Source organism: Falco biarmicus, chromosome 10, assembly GCF_023638135.1.
Source record: "Falco biarmicus isolate bFalBia1 chromosome 10, bFalBia1.pri, whole genome shotgun sequence".
NCBI lineage: Eukaryota > Metazoa > Chordata > Aves > Falconiformes > Falconidae > Falco > Falco biarmicus.
The window spans coordinates 16,932,188-16,958,611 of NC_079297.1; the positions used below are offsets into that span (position 1 = coordinate 16,932,188).

Below are 26,424 nucleotides of genomic sequence, written 5' to 3' on the forward strand. Positions count from 1 at the left end.
GGGTGTCTGGTCGCTGCGCTCTGGCGGGTGGGGCGGCGGGGCTGCTGCCGGGAGGCGGGGCTGCTGCCGGGAGGCGGGGCTGCTGCCGGGAGGCGGGGCTGCTGCCGGGAGGCGGGGCTGCTGCCGGGAGGCGGGGCTGCGCCGCTCCGACCGTTACCCGGAAGCGGATGTGACGCGCAGTCGGGCGGTGCGCGGCGGTGGCAGCTCCAGCCGCCATGGAGGTGCGGGAGCCGCTGCGGGACCTCTGCGGCGCTCTGCGGGCCGTGTTAGCGCGGGTCCGAGGTGCGGACCGGGGCCGGGCGGGGGCGGGGCCGGGCCGGGCCACCTCCCCGCTGGCTGAGGCCTCTCTCTGCCTTTACAGAGGGCGAGCCGAGTGAGGGCCGCGAGGCGTTCGAGCTGCCGCGCTTCTGGGACGCCCTAGGTAGGGGTGGGGGGCCGGGCGGGGGCGGCGGCGCGGGGCCGTGCTGCGGGGCCGGGCGGGGGCGGCGGCGCGGGGCCGTGCTGGGGAGGCCGGGCGGGGGCGGCGGCGCGGGGCCGTGCTGCGGGGGCCGTGCGGGGGCGGCGGGGCGAACCAGAGGAGCCAGAGCAGCCGCTAGGCCTGTAGGCGGGTGTCCGCTGTGCCGGTGCGTGATCGGGCTCCGACTTGGGAGCGAAACGCCCGGTAGCGCTCCGGCCAGGGCTTTGGCACTTGCCCTCCGGCCCGGGGCATGGGCGTTGACAACGCAGCGGCCGGTAACGGGGAGTTGTCATAGCTGGGGTTTCAAAGCCTTTGGCCTCTGCTAAAGCCTCACAGCACATCCTGGTGAAGGTGTCGTGGACCAGGACACAAAACACGGTTGTAAGTATCACTAAGTTAAAAAAAGAGCAGAAAAAAAGACATAGACACATGCAACATGCATGGCACAGATGCTCTGTGGAAGTTTTCTTACTCTGTAGTGAGATTTACCTTACGTCTTTTTATCGCTTGGGAGGAAGAAATGGTAATCAAGCAGTAGGGCACAGCAGCATCGCAGATGTTGCTCATCTAGCTGTTCTGTTCTTTTGGTTTTTACCCATTACTTTCTATTCTTTTGCTCCCGTTGAATCGCTTTTAGGTCAGACATTCAAAGTAACATCACAGGAGGCTACAAAGCTGAGTCTAGCATTCTCAAGGCCTCCACCGACTTCTGCAGAGGTGAGTGAAAGTCCCTCCCCAGTCCCTGAAATTGCAGTGTGTGTGACAAGTGTCAGGTGTCTCTTAGTTCACCGGACTAAACCAAAGTCATTTAGTTCAGCGCAAACAAGGAATGTTGGTGTGGGCTATGCACTGTGGAGTGTATTAATCCAATTCCAGAATTTCCCAGAGAACTAATTTCTGTAACAGGGAGACATACCAAACAGAAGTATTCTTACATACTTTTCTTTAATATCTACAGCTGATTGCTGGTAGAGACAGGATATTGGACAATACAGACCTTAAATCTAACAAAGAGTATGCAATATTTTTGCTGGTAATTGAGCGAGGTTTATCGTACCTGTGTTTGGAGGAGCAAAAGAAAGACCTCCAGTTCAGAATAATGATTTAAGCTACTTCTTCCACTGTGATGCATGTCCACAACACCAGGGCATGTTTTGTTACCAAATTATGAGGCGGCTTATGATGCACACAGCTTGCTTACTGTATCTTCTTGTGCTGTATTTGCTTCTCAAGCAAGATGGCCATTACTATGCTTTCCTTTTCTCAAAGCAATCTGAACCTAAGTGATTGCTTGTGAAACTTTCTAAATGCAGTACAGCCATGCACTAACTCATGTTTAGTCCTTTTGTCTCTCCATTTTCAGGATTGCCGGAAGCTGAGTGAAGATGTCCAAAATGCCATTCTTGCAGTGGCCACAGTGTACTACTGGCTCCCCAAGGGCCAAGGTGAGAGAGTGACAGCAGGGCAGTCACAACTATATAGCATGGTCATTCTTTCACCACTATATAAAGAAACATGGCACTTTAGAGCCTAATAAGAGATCTGGCATCTGCAGGAAGGCAAGTAATCGTAGCGTCATGACCAGGTAGTCCCATTATCAGCTGTTCTGTAGACTTGAAACACATTTGCGAGTGAACCACTTGTCTGTCTAGTCCTGCAGATTTCCATCTGTGAGAGAGTGATAAGGTAGGAAGTTGCGTGGTTGATTGAGCATTCATATTTATGAAGCATTGAAATCCTTGTCCAAAGTCCTTTTGGAACTGGGAAACATGTTATTTCCTTCAACATACTTGTAACTTCATTAATATAGTGTATCCACGCAAATGGAGTAGTCTACGTGTTCCTTGTCTGCAGTTGCTTTCTGTCGTTGCTGACTTTGTGGCAACTTTTTTGCTCTTTCTCAATCTTAACCAGGTACTACTCTTCGGAAGATGGTACGAGATGCTACCACTGAAGTAGTGGAAGGAATGATCCAACTCACAGAAACAATTCTCAGTGCTCCATTGGAGAGGTAGGAATTTTGAAGAAAAAAAAAATAGGGAACAAAAAGTTACAATTACACTTCTTAGGAAGCAGCAATTGCAGATTACTTCGTAAGGGAACAGGGGGAGGCAGAAACAGAGCATTGTTATGAGGCAGGAAAAGACAGTGGCCTTATCAGCAAAGGCCCTGACCCCCAGTATCTGAGTGAGCAGAGCAGTGCTTGTGAGGGTAGTGAGGCTCAGTTGAGAGTCCGGATCATCAGACAAGCCCATAGTGATGAGGTCAAGCTGTAAAGACAGGCCAGCAAGTCAGGATCAGGGTCAGGTTCAGAGAGAGTAACCAGCATCAGACACCATCCTGTCATTGCCCAGCATGTCCATGTTGGGTCTGAGGTCCAGGCAGGAAGGTCAAATCAGGGGGTCAGGATCCGTGTCAGAATCAAGGGTGTGTGAGGCTGGGGTCAGACAGTACTGCTACACAGCTGTGATGTAGCACAAACAGGGCCCAGTGGCAGAACCCCAGGGTAAAAGCATCTCCTAGGGTAAGGAAAGGCTAGCCCTCGCTTCTAGCTTTTTTCACAATACCTCCTGTCATCAAAGGAGATGATCTCGTACTAAACTCTTCAACTGAGCCAACTAAACTCCTAGGAGAGGAGTGGAATATGCTCAAGGCCTCTCTACAGTACCCTCTTGTCCCAGTGACTGAGTGAAGTACATTTGCCTACGTGGAGAATAGATTTTTCATCCTGTCTGTGGCAAGGAAGGATGCTGGGAGCAGGATTCCCATGAAGATGCTGGATAGCATTTACACTGTTTGGCAGTTTTTGCCCTTGGAGTTATTGGACTGCTGTGGACCTCTTCCTCTCTTTATGGATTAAATGTCACTGCCCTTAGGCAGAGGTTAGCAGGCTGTAATACAGACTTCTGATTTGCATAGATCCTGAAAGATAAGCAGTACACCTAAGCATCCTGAGAGGCCTTTGTAAGAGGCTCTTGCTTCTTGTTCCAAGAGATAATTAAAGTCAGTAGGAGCAAGCACTTCTTGCTTTACACAGACATGAGATACTAGTGACAAGTTGGTTAGTGACATCTTTGCAGCAGAGCTTCTACTAGTGTGCATCATCTTTGGTGCAGAAAATAAAACTACAGTCTAGTAGAGTGGTGTTGAGTCTAGCTTTGGGGGGGGCTTTGTTTTGTTTCAGCTTGTCTCAGGAACAGCTTATATCAACTGGTGGTGTATGGGAGGCATGTGAGCAAGTGTCCAACCTGCCACGAGGTGAGTATTGTATATGCAGAACAACAGAACTAGGACGTGTTGTCTTCGAGCATCAACAGCCCTTGCAAGGGGCATTGTACTTAGTATAATGAAGGCTCACACATTCTGCAAAACCTGACTGTTTTTGAAACGTATAAGCTTGGAAGCCAGGTCAGATTCTTTGCATGGCAACAATGCAGCTCTGAGTTCTGCAGAAAGTTTGTTTCTATAATCTCAAGATCTGATGATCACAAGCCTAGGTGAATGTTGTTGCAAGGTGATTTGAATCAGTGCAGTGCCACAATTTTCATCCTTTTTGCTTTTGCAGATAACCAGGCAGCAGTTGTGTCAGCTCTGGCTGCATGTCTAGGTGTGGTCAAAGATGCTCTGGAGGAGATGGAACATGTAAGGAAGCCCCTAAGACTTTGAGGAACCTGCAGTGATGGTTGAGTTGATGGAACACAAGGATTGTTTTATATACAGGCTTTGATTTAGATTTGTTCTGATATGAATTACGCTATTGTATTATGCCCAGGTCTTAATGAGTTTTTAAACTCAAGCCTGGTTTACATTATGTAAGGTTTCTGTTAAAGTCATGGCCTGGATTGTGGGGGGCAGAGGGGAGTGGGGGAGTGGGAAGGTTTAGGTTGGTGCGAGAATGGCAGTATTTGCTAGGCTCTTGCTGTTTGCTCTCTTGAATTGGAGTGGGAGATTAGTTTTTCTTAATTCAGTCCTGCCAGAATTAACAGAATCTGGCAACTGAGATGCTGGTTGGAGAAAGGTTCCTCTATTAATTGTTTGTATGGTTTCTAGAATATGTTTTCCCTTTCTCCTGGGTCTTGCTGGATTTGATGTTAGGCTCTGGGTTTTCAGTGCGTCTGTGTTCTCAGGCTCTGGTGGAAGGGCAAGACCCCTACAGTGACATTATGGAAGATGAAGAGCTGGGCTTTCGGGGCAACAGAGATACATATTGGTCAGAAGCTGACCGGAAGCTGCTTAGCTCCTGCATGGGTTTAATGAAGGCTTCTAAAGCTTGCCTGAAGAAGGTCTTGGGTGTAGTGAAAGCTCATGGCAAAGCTGATTCTCCAGAGCACATTGCTCAGCTGGATGATCTTGCAGACATTGCTAATGACATCAGTCCAAGGTAAGCAGGTCTCTCCCCGTGCCGCCTTTTTGTCCAGAGCAATCCCTGTCTTTCTTGAGGTCTAGAGAACAGATTAGGAAAACCTTTATGGTATTGAAGCTGTGAGCAGGTGGTGGGAAGACTATTATGACATAGGCTGTTGACAGCTGTGCACATTAGGAGAGGGGTGGAGCTGCAGCTGTGTCTCTTAAGGTGAGAGTGGTATACAGATGTCTGAGAAAGCAGTGAGAAGCATTTTATGGGTGTGACCGACGACGTCTCCTTGTCATGCACTGCTGTTCCCGACTTACATTTAGGGTGGGTGTAGGCTTTGACCAGGATCCATGAGTGGTGCTATCAGGACCTTTCTTCCATTGAGCCCCTCTTTCTTGTTCTAGTGTTGACGAACTGGCACTGAGCATGTATCCACCTATGAACCACTTGGCTGTGCGACTCAATGTAAGTATCTGCAGCCTGCATGTAGGTCTACTCCCTTGGCTAGAGAGGAAGGGAAGAAATAGTCTTGGAGTGATTATATGACTTGTCAGGGAGAGGTGGGTGTTCGTGACTGTCTCAGTAACGAGTTCTTAGGGATGAAGCATTCCCTTTGGTTCTTGCACACTTATCTTCCTTCAGGTGGAAATGCATTCCTCATCTTTACTTCTTCAGGGAAGAGCATGGCTACTTGAGTTCAGAGTTGGCTCTGAAATATCATCTGTAGAGGTGTTCAATGGCAGTACCTCAGAAAAGTGAGGTATAAGGCTGCTGGTGTACTATATGTCTACTTTCTTCCTTGAGTAATGTAGACTTGCTCAAATGAAGTTATCTAAATTAAAAATACATATTAAAAATTCTCACAGTGTGGTTAAGCCCTGAAATAAGCTGCTCAGAGAAACAGTGGAATCTCTGTCTTTGGCAATACTCAAAAGTTGGCTGGGTAAGGCTCTGAGCAATCAGACTGACCATTGAGGTAGGCCTTGCTTTGAGCAGGAGGTTGTACTAGATGACTTCCAGGGGTTCCGTGCATCATAAATCAAGTACCTGTCTTCTTGTATCTGAGATTTTTTATTCTTAATTCCGGTTTCATGCCTTTGGCTGGTGGCTGATTTTGGGGGGTAAAAAGGAGAGTATTGCTTAATATCAAATTACATTACAGTCAGTCACTTGTAAGTTCAGGCCTCAATACCAGTTACCAATTTCTAATAGGCTTATCTTTTTAAAGGAAAAAGCATTTTCATGTATGCTTTAAAAAAACAAACCTTCCATTATTTTCACTTGTCCCAGCCAGCAGTAGGGTGGGAGACACTCCCAGCCAGCATGGCAGTGATAGATAGCTTCCTTCTGCATCAGGGTCTGTGGCAGTTTTACTGATTCTTGGCTGTGTTGGGCATTCCTGCGCTTCCCTTTTTTTTACAGTACTGCTGAGCCCTGTTTTTTCCATGCTTGGTTTACTTTATTTCCCTTTTGTTTCTTTCTAGGCTGCTAAGTTGGCCTCTGTATTAAAGAAAGTCTTAGAGATTACAAAGTGAGTATGAGTTACAGTTTTATTAGTGTGTGTTCCCTGCTATGCAGGTTGATATCTTTCTGCCTTCTGTCAAAGATGACTCATTTCTGGAGAGTAAATGCTGGCATTTTGGAATCAGTAAGATGTTATCCAGTCACAAATGGATGGGAATAAGAAAAGGATGGTAGGGATGAAAGTGATTCCCACTGAAGACAAACACGTGTTAAGGTTTGGGACTAGAGACATGGATGTGAGTTCTGCCTTGCTCAAAGCACTCTGGGGCTGTAGCAGTCCTGTTTTAATGGTAGTTCAGTACTTCACAATACCCATGTGTTGTCTTATATCTATGCATCCAGAACCCTAGGAGGCTTTCCTAATAAATTCCCTCCACTCTTGCAGGACAAGCCATGTATGTCCACCATCAGAGGAAGGCTGGGTGCAGTTTCTGACTGGTGCAGTAGATCACAACATGAACAAAATCAAGAACTTCACACAGGGTCAACTTTAGCTCTTCCATGTCTACATGTGTTGCTGCGGCTGGCTCTGGTATATGCTTTTCCAGTGAATCTCGCTGTTCTCCAGCTACTGAGAGAATGATGAGAACAGTATTTTTAGGAGAGAACTTTACTGCTACTTGGTGAAAGTTTCCCAGGAAGTTTCCCTTTGCCATTGCAAAAGGTGTCATTTTGCTTGGATTGCTGGGATGGTGCAGTGCTGCATCTTAATGCTGTGAATGGGCCCCATGGTTCACACATTACAACTACTACGGGGTTCAAAGAACAATAAAATATTGCTAGATTTGCATGAATGGTTTTATCTGTTTTCAGGTGGCAATGGATATGTAGGGAAGGAAAGGGCCTTGCTTCTTTTGCAAGCAGCCTGATGAAGCTTTAAAGAATATGCAGCATGGCTGCTATTTCCTGTTTAACCTTAGAGAAGAGTGAACTATCTTTCTCTTTCCTATTTCCTCAGAAAGCAGTAGAAACTATTATTTACTACTTTACCGATGTCAAGGATCTGTAGGGGTATAAGAGTATATCTCCAGGGAAATGTGACATGTGTTGTGGTTTGACCCTTGCTGGTGACTAAGCCCCACACAGCCACTCGTTCACTCCATATTTTTTTGAGATACTTTGTGAGATGCTTTTTTTGAGATACATCATGACTTTAAAGTTCTAGGATATCTTTTTTTCGCCACAGGTGGGGAAAAATGACTGAGCAGCGCTGGGTTCAGCACATATGCCTGGTGAGAAATGCAGCATCTTGAAGATTTAGGCCATCTTTGTCACAGTGAAGTTCAACGTACAAAAGTGGAGAGTGGGCATAGTGGCAGATGGGAGAGTTGAGTTTGTACAAATTACTATTCAGACATGGCTTTAAATATTACTTTAATGAAACTCTTAACGTCAATGCTTGCCTAAGATCAGGGCACAGATCATGACCACTTTTTTGTAAACAGGACAGCAGGACCTGTTCCAAGTTGAGCATCAGGCAGCTGCGATGTTGATAGTTTTGTAGCTCTTCATGTTCTGGAGTTGAAGGCAGGTAAGATGTGCAGTGAGTCTTCTGGGCCCTGCTTGGATGGGGGTGAATGGGATTTGTAGCTCTTGACTGCTTTTAGGTTGAACAGAGCCCAAGCTGAAAGGCAAGAAGGGATTATACAGGAAGCGCATCTGTTGGTATTTGTAGTTCCCAGGGCCCAGGAAGTGCATTTGCTAGATAGGAGTGTGGTGCCAAAAAAGGAAAGGGGAAAAAAAATAGAAGACAGCTAGCAGTTGTATAAACTACCACAATGGAGTTGTGATCTGACAGTAGTTTGGGAGGGAGGTAGGACAGGATAGTTGAAGTCCCCATTTAAGGTTACTTTGTCCTAACACAGCTTCTTGAGAGAAATGTGGGGGTTTTTTTCCTATGAAGGGCGTGCATTATTGGAGGACTTTTGGCTATGTCAGGTTTGCCTGGTTCTTCAGCAGAGAAGCAAAAGATACTCTTAAAATCGTGCCCAGGGACTGCCTTTATTGCTGACAGCGGTTAATGGGTGGAAAGATGTGTCACAAACAGTATAATTCTACTCCACTTATGGGTGGACTTATGGTCCCATAAGTTCCACTTATGGGTGTTGAAGTGGCTAGCCAAAAAGCAATTGATTTCTCAACAGCAAATATTTTCTAAATTACATAGCTCATTTTGCTGACCTGTAACTGTTGTCTTATTTAATGTGTATGTCTGCTTAAGTCTTGTGGTACTTTTCTTGTTACCCTTTTTGTTGGCAAGGGGCTTTCCTTTTGCTGTCTAGGCGTTTGGGGTTGAAGCTTTCACAAATGTTCTACTAGCTTATGTTACGCTTCTGTTGAAAGTTCTTTCATCTGGCTTTTTTTCCATTTCAGTGTGAAAATCTTCTGTGTTACCTAATAAAGGACGGGATGCCTGGGGCTGTCATGCTGTAGCAGTCTCTTCCTGCCACGTTGTTGCCTGCTTATTTTTGGGGACAGCTTTTCCTGTGTAAGGGTTTCTTTAGCTTGTATTGTGTCTCTCTTTTCCGTTTACTGTTCCTAGATTTGCACTTACCTGTACTCTCTTTGTCTGTAAATGAGCCCTCGCCCTGCAACCACTATCGTACATTTCTCCAGGGGTTCGGTGAGAGGGTTCTGGAGGCTGATCTTTGCTGTGCTTGGCTGATACTGTACCATGTTTTCTGGAAACTGTTGAAAGAAGGAAATGAGCTGAAACTGAGATAAGGAAAGAGATTCTTCTATGATTAAAGGGACATAAATGTTTTTTTGGTGCCAGAGGTCTGAACCTGAGCTGCCAGTTGCCAGAAGAGGCAAAATCCAGCTTACTTTGTCTCAACTACAGTCTTCTGCTGTAGTTTCCTTCTGCAGCACCTGACTTCGAGACTGGTAAGTTAGGAGCCATCAGGATTTCCTTATGCTCACACACAGGCAAGATAGAAGTGGGAGTACTGTATACAAGAGTGTGGCACAACTCACCTTTCCCAAACTGATGTCTTAGTGCTTTGAAAGAAGACAGCATGAGGAGAGCCACTCAACCCAGCGCATTTTTTTTGCTGTTTATGATTATGAAAGCTGTTTTCTCGCTACTGCAGTAACGAATGATAGACTGATCTAACCTCAATAGTGAGAAGGGGTTCACAAATGCTGATCTCTTCCTGTGCGAAGTATATGTAGGTGGAGTCCTCTTCTCTCAGCATGGCAGTCAGCCTAAGCAGATGACTCTCTCCTGACCCTTTTCTGTACCGTGAATAAGGCACAAAGACCTGCAGGTTGTTAGCTGGAATACAGAGTGGTGAAATACAGATGACAATGCAGGTAAGTACAGTCTAGTCTTAGCCTGCACGGCATCTAGGAGTATTTAGTGCCTAACGTTGTACTAAAAGCTGCAGCATTTAAAGACTTAAGTGATCCCAGCTGAGTTTGCAGATTCAGAATCTCTTAAGGTGATATTGCAGAAGTGTTTTGTTTCAATCACCTACAATCAGCTCTTCAGCCAACCCTTCATAAACTTATGGCTAAGTATGTTTTTCCTGAAGTGAGAGGACGAGATGCAACTTCCTAGCCACACACCCAGCAGAGTCCTTACCTTCATTGCTTTTGAGGATAAAATGAAACTCTTCCTTCCAAAGTTGGGTAGTGGGCACACCATCATAATGCAGAGACTGGGCCCCAACTACCAGGTGAATAGCCTTTTCTCCATCGCTGTGGTTAAACACTTCAATAGAAAGTGGAATATCTTGTCCCAGTAGCAGAGGACTCTTTGACTGGAGGTGCATGAAAAGGTTAATTGGCTCTTCAAGGGCAGTAGGGATGGTGCTAAACTCTGTTTTGCTGCTGGTGGTGGTTGTCTCAAGTTCCTTTGCCTTTCTGTAGGCTTTGTCTAGTACTTCTTGTTCCTGAAGAGAACCTGTCACAAAAAAAAGGAGCATATATTTGTAATACTCTTTCCTGTTTGCTAGTGTGAAGGAGTAAACGCAGAAGGATGGCGCTGAATTGTCCTGGTAGTACTGTAGATAACTGTTTCTAAGAGCATAGAGAAAGATCCTGCTGTGCTTCTGCTTGGAACAGTTTGAGAATTTTAGCTGACAGGACATTCATTTGATGTACCTGAAAAATTCTACTTGGAAAGATTTGTCATAGTTTTTAAAGCACCTTGGTGGTAACATCTGTCAGAGTAGAAGAGGCAGTTGCCTCAAACTATAGCTGTAGGTAGGGCACAGTACGATCTTCTCTTGTGAGGGACTGCAGCCAAGGAGACAACACGCCATAGGCTAAGATAAGATGGTAGGGTTGGATCAGGGAAACAGCATTCAGTAACAGATTCTGAAGGGGGAGCTGCTTTTTGAGGAAGGGATTTAGATAATTCCTGGGAGCACAACAGTCCCGGAAGCTGGAGTCTGAAATACATCTATATATATATTACAAGAGTAATGAGAGGTAAATGTAGAGAGTGTACAAGTAACAGAAATCAGGAAAGAAGGGTTTCCAGACAGGAAAGTGCCAGCTGAAGAAAGGCCTGGTCTTCTAGAGATCTGGTTAATGTAATTAAGCAGGATCAAATATAGGGCATGACCTGTGCTTTGACTCTGTAGATAGCAAGAGTAGGGTGTTCTTGTGCCATTCAGGAAGGGGAAGTAGTGAGTAGTGGATGACCCTAATGCTCTGGTATGGCTCTGCTCTCTAGTCCTTTACACCTCACTTAGAACACTGGCAGAGACTGTGCTCAGCTGCTCTCCTATCCCATACCTTCAGGATACTTGTAGTTGTGTGTGATATCCTCACAGCGTTCACTGCCCACACTCTTGGTGCTGATGTTGTTGCCAGTGTATTTTGTGCTACTGAGAACTGGCTTGAGGCCATCTGCTGTTTGTATCCAGACCTGGCACTTGGCATTGATGGCAGCAAAGAAGTAGCAGACATCATAATCCACTTCTATGTCCCCTTCCTTGATGGCTTGAACAGGGGCTGGCCCACAGAAGGACAGACCTGAAGAGACCATGTTGCTCAGGTAAGATTCAGATGCTTTATCAACTAGACCCATGCCTAGTTCAGACCTATACTGGGAGGGGTGAAGTGTATAGTTCAGGAGGACATTAGGAAGCAGTGCTGTGATAGAGCTCCTAGAGCTACACAAGCTGCACAAACCAAACAGATGAATGATGGTTTAGTGCTTAAAGTCAACAGGGTGAGTCCTTGTCTTTTTGTATGCTTCTGCTGGAAGTTGGGAAAGGGAGAAATATTGAAATATTTGCTCCCTGCTCTACTCCACACACACACCCCACTCTCCCACCCCCACCCCCGCCGGCCAAGCCCATCTTTGATATTTTACTTCTGTTTTTTTCCTGGCAGGTGGCATCCAGTGCCTGCCACCCACTGTACTTTGGTAGCAAGTCTGCTCGAGCCATCCAGCATTCGTTCCAAACGTGAAAGGTCCTGCAAAAGACAACATCACGCGCTTATGCTAAGGGATGGAGCCCTGAGGTACAGTAAAGCTTTAGCCAAACCACAGCCAATTGATGCTCCTTTGAAAGGGCTCAATGCATGTTGAGGAGGGAAGAGACCATGTTTTTTGACACAAGTTGAGTTTTTCCAGCTGGACTGGGCTATCATTCTTCCTTTATGGGCCCTAGGAATAGGGCACCCTTCAGTTTGGGTTGTGACAATTTCTCAAGAACAGGTCATGCATACAGGATCTCTGCTGAGCTGTCTCCTATCCACCTCCCTGCAGCTGTTTACCTCTTTCATTTCCCCCCTTTACCACTTCCTAGATCTAGGTATTGTCTCAAATTCTTGCTTGGGCCCTGCCACGTTTTCTTACCAGACCCGGGTGCTTTTGTCTTGTGTAAGCAGTGTCCCATCTTCATCATAATACTCATCCACACTTAGGCAGCTGCTAGTGTTGTGAGCCCACGTAAAGCCTGTGACCACCCTGGTAGGAATTCCCAGGCACCTCAGAACTGTACAGGAGAAAGAGTTGTGAATCAGTTGTGCATCATGCCCTAAGGGTGCCTCTGCTGATAGATGTAGAGACTTTTGTGGTGCTAAGTCTATTAGAAATGGCACCGGGCCTGCTGCTTGGGCTTAGCAAGGGGCATTGCCCCCTCAGGAAATAAGCTCATAGGTGTGTTCAGTGAATGGTGTGAACTGATACTCTTTTAAGCTAGTGATGCTGAACGTTGATGAGGAAGCTGAGGATCTGCCTCTCAACTAAATGTTAAAGGTTATGTTACTGGGTGTAGAGGAATGAAGGCAGAGGGTTGATTAGCATTGATAACATGCAGCTGTGGCCTTGCCTCAGAGGCAGTGGGTTGATTGACATGGATGATGTGCAGGTTCCGCTAAGTGGTTAAATAGCCCTGGGGATGGATGGAGGAGGAGTGGTGTGGTCTGACCTCTGGAGGAAGGAGATACAGCACAGACAGTAGAATTTGACCAACAGTAAAGCCTTGTTGCAGTCTACTAGTTTGATTGTGCTGCAGCAACTGGGATCTGTGTTAATTCAGGAATTTGGGCATATACTAGAGGTTCTGCAGACCAAATGAGGTTTTGCTCAACACAGGAGTCTTTGAACCACCACTGTACCTGAACACATGACTGCAGCAAACACCCAACACTGCCCATAGCGGACAGGCTTGCATTGTGATGCAGCCCACTGCCGGAGGATGGGACTGCTTCCTAGCCACTTGGAAGGGGGTGTCCCATCATAGTATTGCCTGGTCCCACATTCTGCCAGGATTCCTCTAAACTCATCGCAGTTCATCTGCAGGGAAGAGGGAAAGATTCATTAAGGAATTGCCTCTCTTTGGTAGGTATACCTCATCCTGCTTGATGAAACTACTTTCAAGGCAGATGAAACCAAAAGGATTTTTTGCGCAAAGCATGAAGGTGATAGCTGAGCAGAACAGGTGCAACAGTCTCCCCTGAGATTCACTACGTGTACTGCCGCTGCTAAGAAACTCCTCCAGCACTACTTGTCTGCTTCAGGAATATTGGGAAGGGCTGGACATGGGCAGGAGGTGTTGTTTGGAACAGCTCTGGGAGGCTTCCTCTTTGGTCAGCAGGTTGCCAAAAGCAGGGTTTGAGAAGATGCTAGCCTTTGCTCTGTGTTTCTGTCTTTTCTACAAGGGTCAGGCTGTCTGCTTTCCTTACCATGGCAGCAACTATGCGGCAGATGTAAATAGGGTTCTTGCGCTGCGTGCGATCCTTGTCTTGTTGATGGCGTTCACCTACATCCAGCAGTGTGAAGCAGATGTCAACAATATCCTCCTGAAATTGAAACAAGAACATATCATTTCAGGAAATCTGACATGAACATTTGTTCTCTGGAGTCCTTTCAAGGGTTTGTAAGTAACTATGCAGATTTTTTTTCTCCCTTTCTGCTGATAGTCTTATAAAAGTGGGCTGTGGAGGAGAGCTCCAGGCAGAGATTTGGAGGGGGGAGCACAATGTACCAAAGGCAGACCTACAGCTTTAGTGAAGCAATGTGGGAAGTACATTAGCATGATAACTACATCCCCAGACTGAGGGCAATTGATAGTTTTCTGGAGCACTTTAGGTTGGTACAGAGGTACTTTTGTGACCTGGTGGCACTAAAGTAGAATAAAATCCTGTTCTAATCACTGGCTGTGTCAGATGGCCTTGGGCAAATGGGAAGATCTACTTGTCCTTTCTGTACCTGTAAAATAAAGACGTATTACTAAGCTCTGTTAAATACTTTTATATGTGTCGATGAAAGGAAGGTGCACAAAACCCAGATATAGATAATGCATTTCTTTATAGAGGACAGCTTGAGAAAGTAGCTAAAATTGCATATACTGTGTTATGGGACTTCATACACAGGTCCCTGTTCTCCTGCACAGTCTTGGACAAAGACAGTGAGTGCAGAGAGCAAGGTATTTCATCAAAGCCACAGCATGAAAATGCGGAGCATCCTGTACACAGAGGAAGCATGCACCCTTCCTCTGCTGGTGGCTATAAGAGATCACAGACATATTGGACCTCTTGCTTACCTGACTGAAGTCCCAGGGTTGCGCTAGGACTGCATTTTCAGTCCCCCCGTAGATGAGACCCTCTTGGTTTAAAATGTACTCCTGCCGCTGTGCCTCATTAGGCAAGAACACCTCATCATCTGTATTAGAGGAAAAAAACATCAGGAGGAAAGCATTCCTGGTCTCAGATGCCCTTGCATCTCTCTTACATTAGCAGAATCCACTGCAGTCCAGGGACTTTGGCAGTCCCTGGCATTCTGCCCTGAAAAGTTCTACAGATTCTGAATCAGATGGGAAGGAAGAATTTTATTGCCATCTCTGTTTCCTTGTGCAAAAAGTTCCTCCAGATCTAGGCTATTGCACTAGCTAGCTCCTTTACTCTCCTGGCTGTTTACTTCTTTATTCCTAAGGAAGATAAAGTGGCCTTAATCAGATGAATTATAATGTTGACTCATCTTAAAATCTTTGTTACAGGAAATACTTTATTAAACATTTTTCCCTTAGCAGGAGGACAGGGCTCTGACAGAGTACTCCAGGAACAGGACAGAAGTGCTGAGGTGGGTGGCTTTGAGCTTTTATTAGCACTTTAGGAAGGAGGTAGGGGCTATGAGGAGCAGGGCAGGATTGGCAGGGAGCACTAGGTCAGTCAACCTCAGCTTCCATGGGGGCAGAATGCCAGAGCTCAGAAGCTGTTTTTGTGAAGTGACTGTTCCCAGCCTGCCTTTCTGTTTCTGGCCACATACCTCGGCACCAGGGATTAAAGAGAAGAGTGAAGTTGCCCAGGAGGTGGGAAGACTTGGAGGCACGTAAAAGCAGTGTGTACTGGCCAATGGGAGCATTGACAGGGCTGTTCACAGAGATGGTCCAGAAGAATGGGTCTTGTTCTTCCAGTGCTGCGCTCCACTGCTTCTGGTCTTTAAGCAGGACGGAGATGTCAAATCTAGTCTGGATTCCATCTGCTTTGGAAGGATGTGATCCTGCAGCCAAACAGATCTGATTGTGGCTATTTCAGACATGCATCCTCACCCCATGCAGATTGCAGGGACCTTGTCTATATGCGGAGCCATAGCTCTCCTTTCTTGTGAGAGAGTCTTAACCCTTTAGCAGCTTAATGCCTAGTGAATCTTCCTAAGGTTAGTGCTGCACTTAGGCCTCTATGTTTGAAACTATGTATTTCATAGATCTGTAGAAAGCAGGAACAGCCAGAATGGTGCAGACCTGCTGCTCCTGGCATTCAGTGTATTGTAACAAGTCACAGCCAAATGCTTGGATTATGGTAGAACCAGCTGGGGCTGAATGCTGCTGTCATTCTCTCACTAGAAAATGCCGTAACAGATAATACCTGTAACAGGCTAGCTAAGTTTGAATATTCCTAAACCAAAAACCAGGAGAGAGCAGAGACCCCGTGACTACTTTCAAATCATAGAATAGTGAACCTGCGCTGGTTACTGTGCTGCGGTCTCTCTTCTGGAAAGAGATCTAGCTTTGATGCTGCAAGTCCCAGCACCAGGAGACTCAACCCTGCTTTAGATAAACAGTTCACTGGCCTCGCTTTTAAGTGTGGGCACCTCTGTCCAGCTCTAGAGATGGCTTTTGCCACCAGCTCTGTTCTTCAGGTGGGTGGAGGACCAGAGCTCTGATAGGTATGGTGATGATGTTACCTGTCTGTACTGTGAGGAAGGACTTCTTCAGTAGCTGCAGGTATTTGAATATTGGAGCCGAGAAGACCACAGTGATAGTGAATGGCTGCCCTCGCCTCACCATAAGCCTTTCAGTGCTGATTTCTTCTGTGTGGTGGTTATTGTTGTTCATTGTGATCTTGAAATCACATTTTCTGATGCTCAGACCTGTAGTGTGACAAGGTACAGAATGAGTCTGGGGCTGTGAGCTGCCCGCAGTCTGGGCCTGTGCCACGTCCCGAGATACCCATACAGCTGATGGTGTGCTCCTGCGCTCAGTCAGCCCCCCCTGCCTTTGAGACTCTCTGCCCAGTAACTGTAAGGGCCTTCACTCTGAGCTTGGTTGTTCTTGTGTCAAGTGGCTTATTGACCTGCCTTTGCTTATACCTTAGTATCATTAAGTGAACCAACTGATTGTGCAAAAGCTCCTTCCTGCCCAGGGAAGGACATGTCACAGACCTGAGCATTCAAATGATACAGATGTTGTGGCACTGTGACTTCAGTTGAAGTCTTAGTCTGTGTACTCGAGGGCACTGATGGCACTCAAAGCAGCATCTCTCCACGTGGATACATGGTTGAAATTGTGCACAGGGGACAAGCTGTTACACCCCACTTGCAATGTGGGTGCAAGTTCTTCCAGCAGTTCCTGCACTATGTATGTCTGATAAGCACCAACGACCAGCAACTGGTGTAAACTTCACTGCTGGTTCAAATGCAGTGTGGCGGTATAGTCCTGGAACTATGCTGGATCACAGCAGATCAAACACCAGTTTTCCTTCTTTGCACCATATTAGTTGGCAATCTGACAGCCAGAGCTGCAGGAGATAGAGGAGCTCCTTCTCCTCCTGTCTCCTACACATTCATCATACACATCATACGTGCTTCTGTCAAGCACCGGAAGGGAAAATTGCCACAATTTCAAGCACCCAGTTTGGTGCTTAATAACTGTAGTGTGATCATATACTTGCACTGTTCTTCTGGTTTTGGTGGTGTTCTTAATCTTTCCAGACTTCTTGCTGACAAGCAGGTAACACCGTGGATTTTCTCAGCTTTGGGATCATCCTGACCTCACTTACCTCTTCAGCTCCCAAGTCATCACTAAGGTCCTTGAACTTGTGGGTTGTAGCTGCTGCCCCCTACATGACACATCCTGTCACCTGTCTCCCCTTGCTGACTCAGGCTCCTCCCTTTGTTCCAGAAAAAAATACTAATCCACAGAGCATTCCCCTGTTATCTAAAGCCATTGCTGCTGTGCTAAAGCCACAACTACTACTATTTACAGTTTTCCTTGGTCAGCTCTCTCCTTATGTCTAACTTGCCTTGTCCTCTGCATTGATTCTTTCATTGCTGTTGGCCCTTCTGTGTTTATTGTGGAAGTCCAACTGGATTGTGCAACTTTGTTTTCTTTTTTCCCCGTATGAATTTTGTCATGTGTTGCTTACGGTCACTGATTCTGGCCTGGCTTTCAGATCCCTTTACAGCTGTGCTAGTTCATAGCCCTGCACCAGTTTAAACTTTACAGAGCCAGCTCTGACTTTCTATATGTTCTTCTCTGAAGATGTCTGTTCTGGCTATCTTGTAGACTGGTAAGTCATACACAGTCAGGCTCTCCTCTCCTCTCCTTCATATGACGTTCTTGGATCTTATTGTCACTTTCTGCAAGGTTACTTGGAACCTGGAACCTCTCCTTGCTCAAGTGCCTAAACCAGTCATCTCTCTGCCTCAGTTTTGTGGTCTGGCTTACCTAACTCCACGTGCTGCCCCCCATCCCCTATGTTAAGGATAACTCTCTTGCCCTTGCTTCCAAACTCTCACATGTCTGCGTTAGCTGCCTCTTACTGCTTCTCTCAAATTCCTCTTAGGCAATACCAACTTTTGTTTGCTGTCCCTTTTTCTGCAGTCCTCCATGTGAATTGAACTCCCTTAGCCTTTAGAGCACTTCCTTGGCTCCTGCCCTGTAAGAAGCTCACCTTTTCTACAAGCCTTGTGAACACTGTCTTGGAGCAAGGACAGTTGTTTTTCCTGACATACAACCAGCAAATGCTCGAGACTAATCAAAGTGATTTTTGCTTACCTTGTTTCATGTCTAGTTCTGTGTACCGTGAAAGTCTTTGGTTTCTGCTTGCACTGGTGGGCTATGGATCCTTCCTTCAGCTTTCTTTAAAAATTATCCACTTGCAAAGTTGTTTGCTCCATTTCTTTATACAGGGTGGGATGTGATGTTGCCACCTCCCCTTCAGCTTATCTTGCTGGCCTGCTTTGCAGTCGTTGCTTATCTGTCAGACCAAATTAGAGACACCCACAGAAAGGGGCGACTTTTCCTACCTACAGATAAAGTTACATTCCACAGTGTGATATGAAGCCTTTAAAGACAGCTGACGACAATTTCTTTAAAAACCTGTGCATTGGGGACCCCACAGCAGGAAATGCAACTCTTAACTTGGCTCTAAACACAGTGCACAGAATGCACTTCAAATGTTAAGTGTTGAGTTGCTCCTGAACATTGACCCTAAGCTACATAGAACCTGAACCCTTCAAGGAGTAAAAAAATCCCCGTCAATACATCCATTGCCCTTGTGCCTAATTAAAAAAAGTGAAACCACTTCAAAATGAGGAAATTTGTTAAAAGCAACAACTAAAAAAAGTAGAATTTCTGTAGCATAGTGCATACTATTTAAAAATATCACACTGGAGACTTGGACTAAATACATTCTTAAAGTTGCCATGATCTAAAAGGAAGGTCACTGCATTGATGAATAATTGGTCAAAAGACAGGAGGTAAAACATCAGAAATAAACAATTTTCACTGTGGAGCGAGTCACCAGTATTTTTGCAGAAATCTATGGTCTTCCATACTCATGAATAGTTTGAGAAGCTGATAAAAAGGCACGAGATGGCAAAGCTTGCCCAGTTATTCTGAGTAGTAAAGATGAGGGAGGCAGGTTTGGACAAATTGTAGAGGAATCTGAAGATATTGAATGACTAGGCCATAAAATAGCAAGTGTAGGCACATATACTGTAGGAAACAGGGACCTATATCTTACATAAGCAGTGACACATTCTGAAGTAGTTGTAGCCATTCCAGAATGAGATTTGGATTTATACTAAACAGCTGCTGCACAATATTGTCCAGTGAGCTTGGTGTTTTTTCTTAGTATTCGCATATTAAACTTTACAGTTGCTTGTTTATATGCATAATTTAAGCTAAATACAAACTCTCTTAGTTTTAGTCATTTACTACTTACCCTTAATTGTATAGATTCATTTTCACAGAATTGCAGAATGGCTGAGGTGGGAAGGGAGCTCTGGAGGGCATCTTGTCTGACTCCCTGCTCAAGCAGGGCCACCTAGAGCTGGTTGCCCAGAACCGTGTCCAGACAGCTTTTGAGTATCTCCAAGGGTGGCGGCTCCGCAACCGCTCTGGGCAACCTGTGCCAGCGCCCGGTCACCCGCACAGTGAAAAAGTGTTTCCTGATGTTCAGAGGGAACCAACCTCCTGTGTTACAGTTTGTGCCCATTGCCTCTGGTCCCGTCACTGGGCACCGCTGGGAAAAAGCCTGGCTCCCTCCTCTTTTCACCCTTCCTTCAGGAATTTATAGACATTGACAAGTTCGCCCCGAGCCTTCTCTTCTCCCGGCTGAACAGTCCCAGCTCTGTCAGCCTTTCCCCACATGTGAGGTGCTGCAGCCCCTCGGCAATCTTTGTGGCCCTTTGCTGGGCTCTCTCCAGTATGTCCATGTCTCTCTTGCGCTGATGGGTCTGGCACTGGACACAGGACTCGCATGTCTGGCCTCACCGGTGCTGAAGAAAGGGGAAGGATCACCTCCCTCAGCCTGCTGGCAATGCTTTGCCTAACGCGCCCCAGGGCATCATCAGCCTCCCTTGTGGCAAGGGCATGTTGCTGCCTTATGTAAGCTTTGACAGCTTTGACTTTTATTAGGAAACGTGGATGTCACCAGATTTGCAGAAATTGGGAAAAACTAAATATAAGCATACTGGGGAGATCTTCCAGAAAATTCTATGAGTTTATTGTCAGCATACATTTTTCAGTGTCAATTATGTGTGATTTTAGTATGTGTCTTGAACTTGTTTTTATATAAAGGGCTAAATGCAGTATATGACTGATTTGTGCTCTTCAGGTGTATGCAAATTGTAAGCCAATTGATTGTGCATAAACCTCTGACTTTCTTTGCATGATCAGTGTTTTTGAATGCGCCTTTGCAGTATACATGTTTATGAACATCTAAATCAGAGACCGCTTTAGATACAAGCAGGTATTTATCCCATCACTACTGCCTTGTGATGACTGTGTATATGCGTAGTACCATCTCTTGGTCAAGTTGGTAACTGCAAGTAATATTTGCTGCGTAGGATGCACTCTGTAAACTGAACAGAGAACTACTTATTGTCCCTTCACATCTGTCATTACACTGAATTGGGCTAAAAAAGCCCATTGAAAAGGTTAATACGCAGAGGAGACTTCTGCATGCAGTGCTTAAGTGCTTGTTCTGGCATTCCACCTGGTGAGAATCTGCAGTCTTAAATTCGATACCTGAGGTTTTCCATCCAAAATCTGAGAGAAAGAAACAGGAATTGGCCACTACAGAGATCAAAACATTCAGCAGAAGTGCTGACATTTCCTACTTGTGAATCACCTTTCCTTCTGGAATATGATTTTCTCATATGTTGGTTTCCTTTCAGTTGTCGTTTGTTTCGTCTGTTAGTTTAAATGCCATTCATGTCTGATCCAGCACTTATGTTTGGTAAAGGCAAACTGAAAACACTGTCTTCATTACTGATGGTACGAAAATGGTGCAGCCATCTCCGTATATTGCAATTGTAACTGCACTGTCAAAAAGTTGTTTGGATTGGTTCAACTATTTGCTGTATGCAGCCAGCAACTCGCATGCCTATGCAGGCACTCTGTTAGTTACACTAACATTTTGGAGTAGCATTTCTTCTGTGCCCTTGGCAGAACTGTGTTTGGAGTTGTGCACAAAGGTTTTCCTCTCTTCCTGGCTACCTAGCTTCAGGACAGCACTGTCTGTGGATGATGGTATGAGCCGTGTCAGGAAGGGGGCAAATGGACAGCTTTTCATATACAATGATAGGTAGCTCTACCATATGGGTCCTCAAAAGGTGTTGCCCTAAGATCCTCCAGATCAGACACTTGAGAAAAATTGTTTGGTTTTTTTTTAGTCTGACTGTAAAGGGGAAACTCAGTAACTTTTTGACTTACTTTGTCTTGCAGATTTGTTTTAAAGGTGGTTCTTTGTATGCTTTCCACATAGTTATGACTTACGTGTTTCTGGCTCCAAAAGGAGTCTTCCAATGGGAACAGGTTACCTTTGCTGGAACTCCAGGAACAGCATTCATTATGACATTCTCCTGGAACGACTGGGTTTGTTTTTTCCCTGCAAAATTGACCTCTCCTGTAAGTCCTTCTGACTGATCGCTCCAGTCACAAAGTCAGTTTGATACCAGGTTTATTTTTCAGGCTTCCTTTTATTCAGTGCATTGAAGCATGTGAGCTCAAGCTGTCCTTTATTATAATATATATTCTAGTCCATTGTCCTGTGCAGTTGGTAGCTGTGTTCATGCATTTAACACACGTTAATCATGCTTCTGATATGTACCATTGTTTGTAAAACTACAGTTGTAATAGACCAGCATCCTGCTTATGCTGATTTTAACCTCCAAACCTGAAGCTGCAATATTGTTTACATCAATGTTAGCATCTGTAACCTCATGTGCACAAGATCTACCAAACCAATCAAGTAAATTCCCTTCGTCATTGTAAGGATTTGGTAAGAATTAACATTCACTCCCAATTAACCATGTCCATGACATTATACCTGTCTCTAAAATGCAACAAATGCATAAGCATGTACAACTTGCTAGACTGGATCAGAATGGAGGTTGGTTCATCCAGCCTAATCTGATCTTTAACAGTACACAATGCTGGATGCCTCAGAAGAACGTGCATGAGCTTCACCCCAGCAAGTGAGGCATCAACTTGTAGCTGATGATTTTCACAACTCAATGTGTCCTGGTAGGCAAGATTTAATGTCACTCTGAGAGTTCCTGTTAATGATAAATAGTCTTTGTATTAGTCCCCTCCTATCTGCTCTGCAGTCTAACGTCGTTAGTGGTTAGAAACAGAAGGTGTTGTAACATCAGTTGAGCTGTTTATGCTGAGTTCTCCTTCTGCACTTGATATGGCTGATGTAACACTGCATGATGGCTGACTAAAATTTGCTTTCCTGCCACGCATTTACTAAGCTGAATTTCACTGATTGTTATATTGTCATCTATTTTGCCTTGTTTGCAACCCTCTGAAGTTCCTCATAGTTTTTCAGTCTTCAGCAATTTAATTGGAGCAGATTTTGTACCCTTTTTGCAGTCGTTCCTTGCATTGCTTCTTTTGAAAAACTTCATCCAGGTCTAGGCAAGTGTTGTCACTGTTCTGTATCCACTACATCCCTGACATGCTCATAGAAATCTAAAGGAAGGTAATCCATAGGATCCTTGAAAGTATCCATCGTGTCAGGATGCTATCTTTATACTGCTTCATGATTCTTGTTGGTTTATGGATCCAAACTTTAATCCATAAAAATCTATCGGCTTTATTACCTATAAAAATAGAAGCTTAAAATGCTGTGTAAGCATCTTTAATAACTGGCTCTTTCTGAATGTACTGATCAAAAAATGTATACATCTAAGCATCCCTTTTATTGTGTCTACATTTCCAGTTCAAAATGTGATACGTCCATGAGTTAGCTGTGAATTATCCTTTTTGTTGGAATTTCTTGTTTGTTTAGAGCAAATGTTTACAGTGTTCCTTTTGTTTTGTCTTTTATAGTGAGCAGTACCCTCCACATTCAGTACTCCACATAAGAGTGATTGATACTAAGCAGCAGTAAAGCAAGGCAGCTTTGGTGATGGAACCAAGTGATTTGAAACTACCATCTTTGGCTATTTCTGGGTTTGGTTTTTTAATTTATTTTGAATTGGTAAAAGGGTAGTCATTTAATTGACTGTGTGAATCAAGGCTTTAGAAACTTAGATCAGGAGAACAGAATGGTGGGGAGAAACATTCACCACCCTGGAGACTGATTTTAATGTCTTTCAAGGGCAATTTATAGTGTGAATGTGTCCTATTAGCTAAGGCTCACTTGATTATTTTGAGTGATCAGAATGGAATGAGGTATGGGGCAGCATCTTGAGCATGCTGAGATTTAAACTGCGTATTTATAAAGAAAAACACTCATAATTTGCCATATTTTACTCCACCAACTCCCACTGATTTCTGTCTAAAGGCTGTGTAAAGATTGTAGGTTTGGCAAAGCTATTTAAAACCTTCCTTGGGCACTTAAATGTTTTTGTCTGTAATAATCATTAGTTTAATTGAACAATTGTCTTATGTCTAATGCAGGAAGAATGTGTATTTCTTGCAGATGGCGCTGGCCAGATCTGCATTTTAGCACTGACCCTGAGCTGGGTGTGGTTGCTGAGGGCAGTCCCTAATGCTGACACCCTGGAAACCCAGCAACCCCAGGTGTTGCAAAGCTTGGAATTTGGCAGAAGCATTAGGGCTGTTTGAACAGCAGGCCTCCTTTACAAATAGTTAATTGGGATGAGGTCATTCCAAGCTCGTGTGACAAACACTGTCTGAAATAATTTCCTGGATTGTATTTAAGAAGACATCCCTAAGGAATTTGAATTACATGGCTGTAATGCATGTTAAATGCAATGACAGTCTGTATTCTTGCAAGATTTAATGAGATTTTGTGAAATGTCATCACTACCTCAAGGCCTTTTCTGAGGCTAGTGGAGGATTGTATGTCTTGACTTTCTAAGACCCTGGAAGACTTAATTGATAGGTGAAAAGCTACCTATTTCCCTCTCCTTTGTCTGGAGAAATCTGGATTCCTCTGTGTGTATGTGTGTGTTTCCTTTTGAATCTTCATTCCAGTCTCTCTGGGCTGACTAGTTCTGACAAGCTTCCACATCACTTTTAAGTATATGTGTGGGTGGCAAAATATTGTAATTGATGTAATAAAATAGGAGTTTACATGTTTTGAAGATTCTGTTGGCTTTAAATCAAAGAAATTTAAATGAGACCTCAGTTTAATCTGTGTCACCGAGTTGGTTTGTGACCATGAAACATTCCTTCTAGGGGAAGTTGGGACTGCATTGCTGGGCAGTACTAGGTGTTGTCAGGAGGAAGAGGTCAAATTGTCTCTTAGGAACATTCACATCTTTGCTATTTTGGCTTAACTCTGCAAGGAATAAATGGGCACAGTGCTGGGATTTAGATCCGTGTGGCACAATGCCTTCCTCATGGAGGAGGAGGAAGATCTACTTTAAGCAGCTTTGTGTAATGAGGATGTGTGACTGTTAATTGTGAATTTTCATACATCCTTCTGATTATGCTGTCCTGAGCCTTTTCTTCCCATCCTATGCTTTCTGAGCATTTTTGGAGATGTTGCAAAGTATCTGCCTTTGCAAACAGAAAAATCAGGGGGTTTTTTCCTGTCTGCTTTATGATACCTGCATGAAAGGAAACAAGTGGAACTTCCTTTAACGTAAGTTAGGACAGTAGATACAGTGGTTTTGTAAGACACAGATAAAGAGCTGGGTGAAGTGTATGGCAGCAGGCGTGGGCAAGTAACAATCTTTAAGGTAGTGCCAGCACAAAACAAAACCCAAAAAACATTATAGGCTGCTTTTTCTCAACTAGTCTTGTAGGCAAGTTTGGCCAGTCCTCCCAGTAGTACAGTGACAAGTTTCTGACCTGGAGCAAAGTAAAACCACCCAACCTTTCCCCCAGCCCCCATTCCAATTTTATCAAAATGTATAATGCCAAAATAATTAGGAACAATGCATTGGCTGTTTGTCTGTGTTAGTTATAGCTTCTGATTGTTACTACTGCCTGTTAGTCCTAGAATAGATTCAGACTAGTAGGGGATGAGATGCACAGCCAGAGAGCATTGTAAAGTGAGTCCCCCTCACGTGTTAATTTTCTCTGTGGGAAATTGCTCGTGTTTATGCTTAGCAAAGCCTTTGTAAATACTCCAAGGCAGTTGCTGCAGTTCCTTGTGAAGAGGATACAGTTTGGGGTCCTTTGCTGTGGGCCAGTATGGAAGCTCAGTCTTTTTTTCCTGCAGTAAGTCTTCCAAATTGGCACCTTTGTCTTGTCCATAGTTTGTGTTTAAAATGCAGTTTTATATATTGCGCATATATATATATATATGCAAATAATAAAAAAAACGTAACAGTCAGCCTCAGAGTTACATTTAAGTCCGGAAAGCTCTTAGCTGTGCTTAAGTTAGAAAAGTTATAATAGAAAGTATTTAGATAATTTCTATAAACAGAACAGTATAGGTATCAGTTTTGGCTTTGTCTGGAACTGTTTCTGGAGCTACTTCATGAAACTGAGAACCTAAGATGGCAATGTATTGAGAAATTTACTTATTCATTACATCAGCTGCATTTTTTTCTCTCTTTCTGTTTAATGGGAACAGGAACCAGTTTTTCCTCTCCTGTAAACTCTTTTTAAAACTAACTTCTTTTTTCTTCTTTTTTTCTGAGTTATTGGGAGCTGCTCTGGCATTTGTGGCTCCACCACTGCATAGGGCTATTTGCAGCCATGTTCTTTTAGAGTCAGGGAAGCCAAATGCATTTTGTTTAGATGAAGGCAGAATGATTTGAGTTCAACATTCTCTGTTCCTGTGAATTGTTAAAATTTCTCATGTCCTAAAGATCTAACCACGTCTAAAAGTTCTTTATATTTTCCCTTTAGTGCTCATTAAAAAAAGAGTCAACTGGGGCAAAGACTTTTTTTGCTGCATCTTTTAAAAGAATGCTGTGTATATCCGTGCAACTACATAAATAATGTATCTCTAAAGATTACACTGTGTTAAATAAAACTAGGAGTGCTACTTTTGCATATGTGATTGATAGAAGAAGGAGACGTTAGCAAATGGAAGTTTAAGACTTATGTTAGGAGCTATGTGTGTAAATAAATGTGTCTTAGTCCAGATGACAGGTCACCTATTTACTGTTTAATGATGTTCTCCTTCATTCCTGTTTTCAGGAACGGCTGTTCCAGCCTGTTACTATTTCAGATGCTCTAGTGTTTGCCACTCCTTGGTCCAGGATGTGTTTCTTTTGTCCTGTTACTCCCAGTCATTTCTTGGAAAATATTTCATTATTTGTAATTTATCACATGATTAAGTCATTATTTGAATAGGGAAACTGCGAATTAAAGAGTATTGTTTATTGAATAGCTTCTCATTTTTCCAGTCATAAGAAGAGAGTTCTGTTGTAATGGTGCCATATCCTACTGCTGTATTTTTCTTCTACTAATTAGATGAAATCATAAATTTAATTCTAGAATTGATTTATGTCAGCTACTTG

General features: G+C 44.3%; 2 protein-coding genes and 1 long non-coding RNA gene across 8 annotated transcripts; 2 read left to right on the forward strand and 1 right to left on the reverse strand.

Annotated features, from left to right (window-relative positions):
* The first annotated feature begins 156 nt into the window (after nucleotides 1-156).
* Nucleotides 157-7,125, forward strand: CCNDBP1 (cyclin D1 binding protein 1). 3 transcript variants are annotated; one of them, XM_056355131.1, is made up of 11 exons: nucleotides 157-282; nucleotides 362-421; nucleotides 1,095-1,174; nucleotides 1,821-1,902; nucleotides 2,372-2,468; nucleotides 3,642-3,715; nucleotides 4,023-4,099; nucleotides 4,585-4,838; nucleotides 5,216-5,276; nucleotides 6,296-6,342; nucleotides 6,721-7,125. In XM_056355131.1, the coding sequence occupies exons 1-11, from the start codon at nucleotides 216-218 to the stop codon at nucleotides 6,827-6,829; spliced, it is 1,008 nt and encodes a 335-aa protein (XP_056211106.1). In that variant the 5' UTR covers nucleotides 157-215; the 3' UTR covers nucleotides 6,830-7,125. The 3 variants fall into 3 exon arrangements, with proteins under 3 accessions (XP_056211106.1, XP_056211105.1, XP_056211107.1); XM_056355130.1 differs by lacking the exon at nucleotides 6,296-6,342; XM_056355132.1 differs by lacking the exons at nucleotides 6,296-6,342; nucleotides 6,721-7,125 and adding an exon at nucleotides 5,454-6,278.
* A 567-nt stretch (nucleotides 7,126-7,692) lies between these two features.
* On the reverse strand, nucleotides 7,693-18,255 carry EPB42 (erythrocyte membrane protein band 4.2). 4 transcript variants are annotated; one of them, XM_056355123.1, is made up of 13 exons: nucleotides 18,077-18,255; nucleotides 15,985-16,170; nucleotides 15,067-15,282; nucleotides 14,345-14,463; nucleotides 13,485-13,601; nucleotides 12,918-13,095; nucleotides 12,154-12,292; nucleotides 11,665-11,768; nucleotides 11,082-11,321; nucleotides 9,922-10,242; nucleotides 9,452-9,612; nucleotides 8,890-9,023; nucleotides 7,693-7,959 (listed from the first exon to the last, which is right to left on the reverse strand). In XM_056355123.1, exons 1-13 carry the CDS (start codon nucleotides 18,084-18,086, stop codon nucleotides 7,809-7,811), a joined length of 2,076 nt encoding a protein of 691 aa, XP_056211098.1. In that variant the 5' UTR covers nucleotides 18,087-18,255; the 3' UTR covers nucleotides 7,693-7,808. The 4 variants fall into 4 exon arrangements, with proteins under 4 accessions (XP_056211098.1, XP_056211100.1, XP_056211099.1 ...); XM_056355125.1 differs by having other exon boundaries at nucleotides 15,067-15,237; nucleotides 18,077-18,254; XM_056355124.1 differs by having other exon boundaries at nucleotides 15,067-15,279; nucleotides 18,077-18,254.
* Nucleotides 11,711-24,709, forward strand: LOC130156556 (uncharacterized). The gene is made up of 2 exons (XR_008824461.1): nucleotides 11,711-11,816; nucleotides 21,254-24,709. It is a non-coding gene; the product is annotated as an uncharacterized LOC130156556 (long non-coding RNA).
* Nucleotides 24,710-26,424: the final 1,715 nt, after the last annotated feature.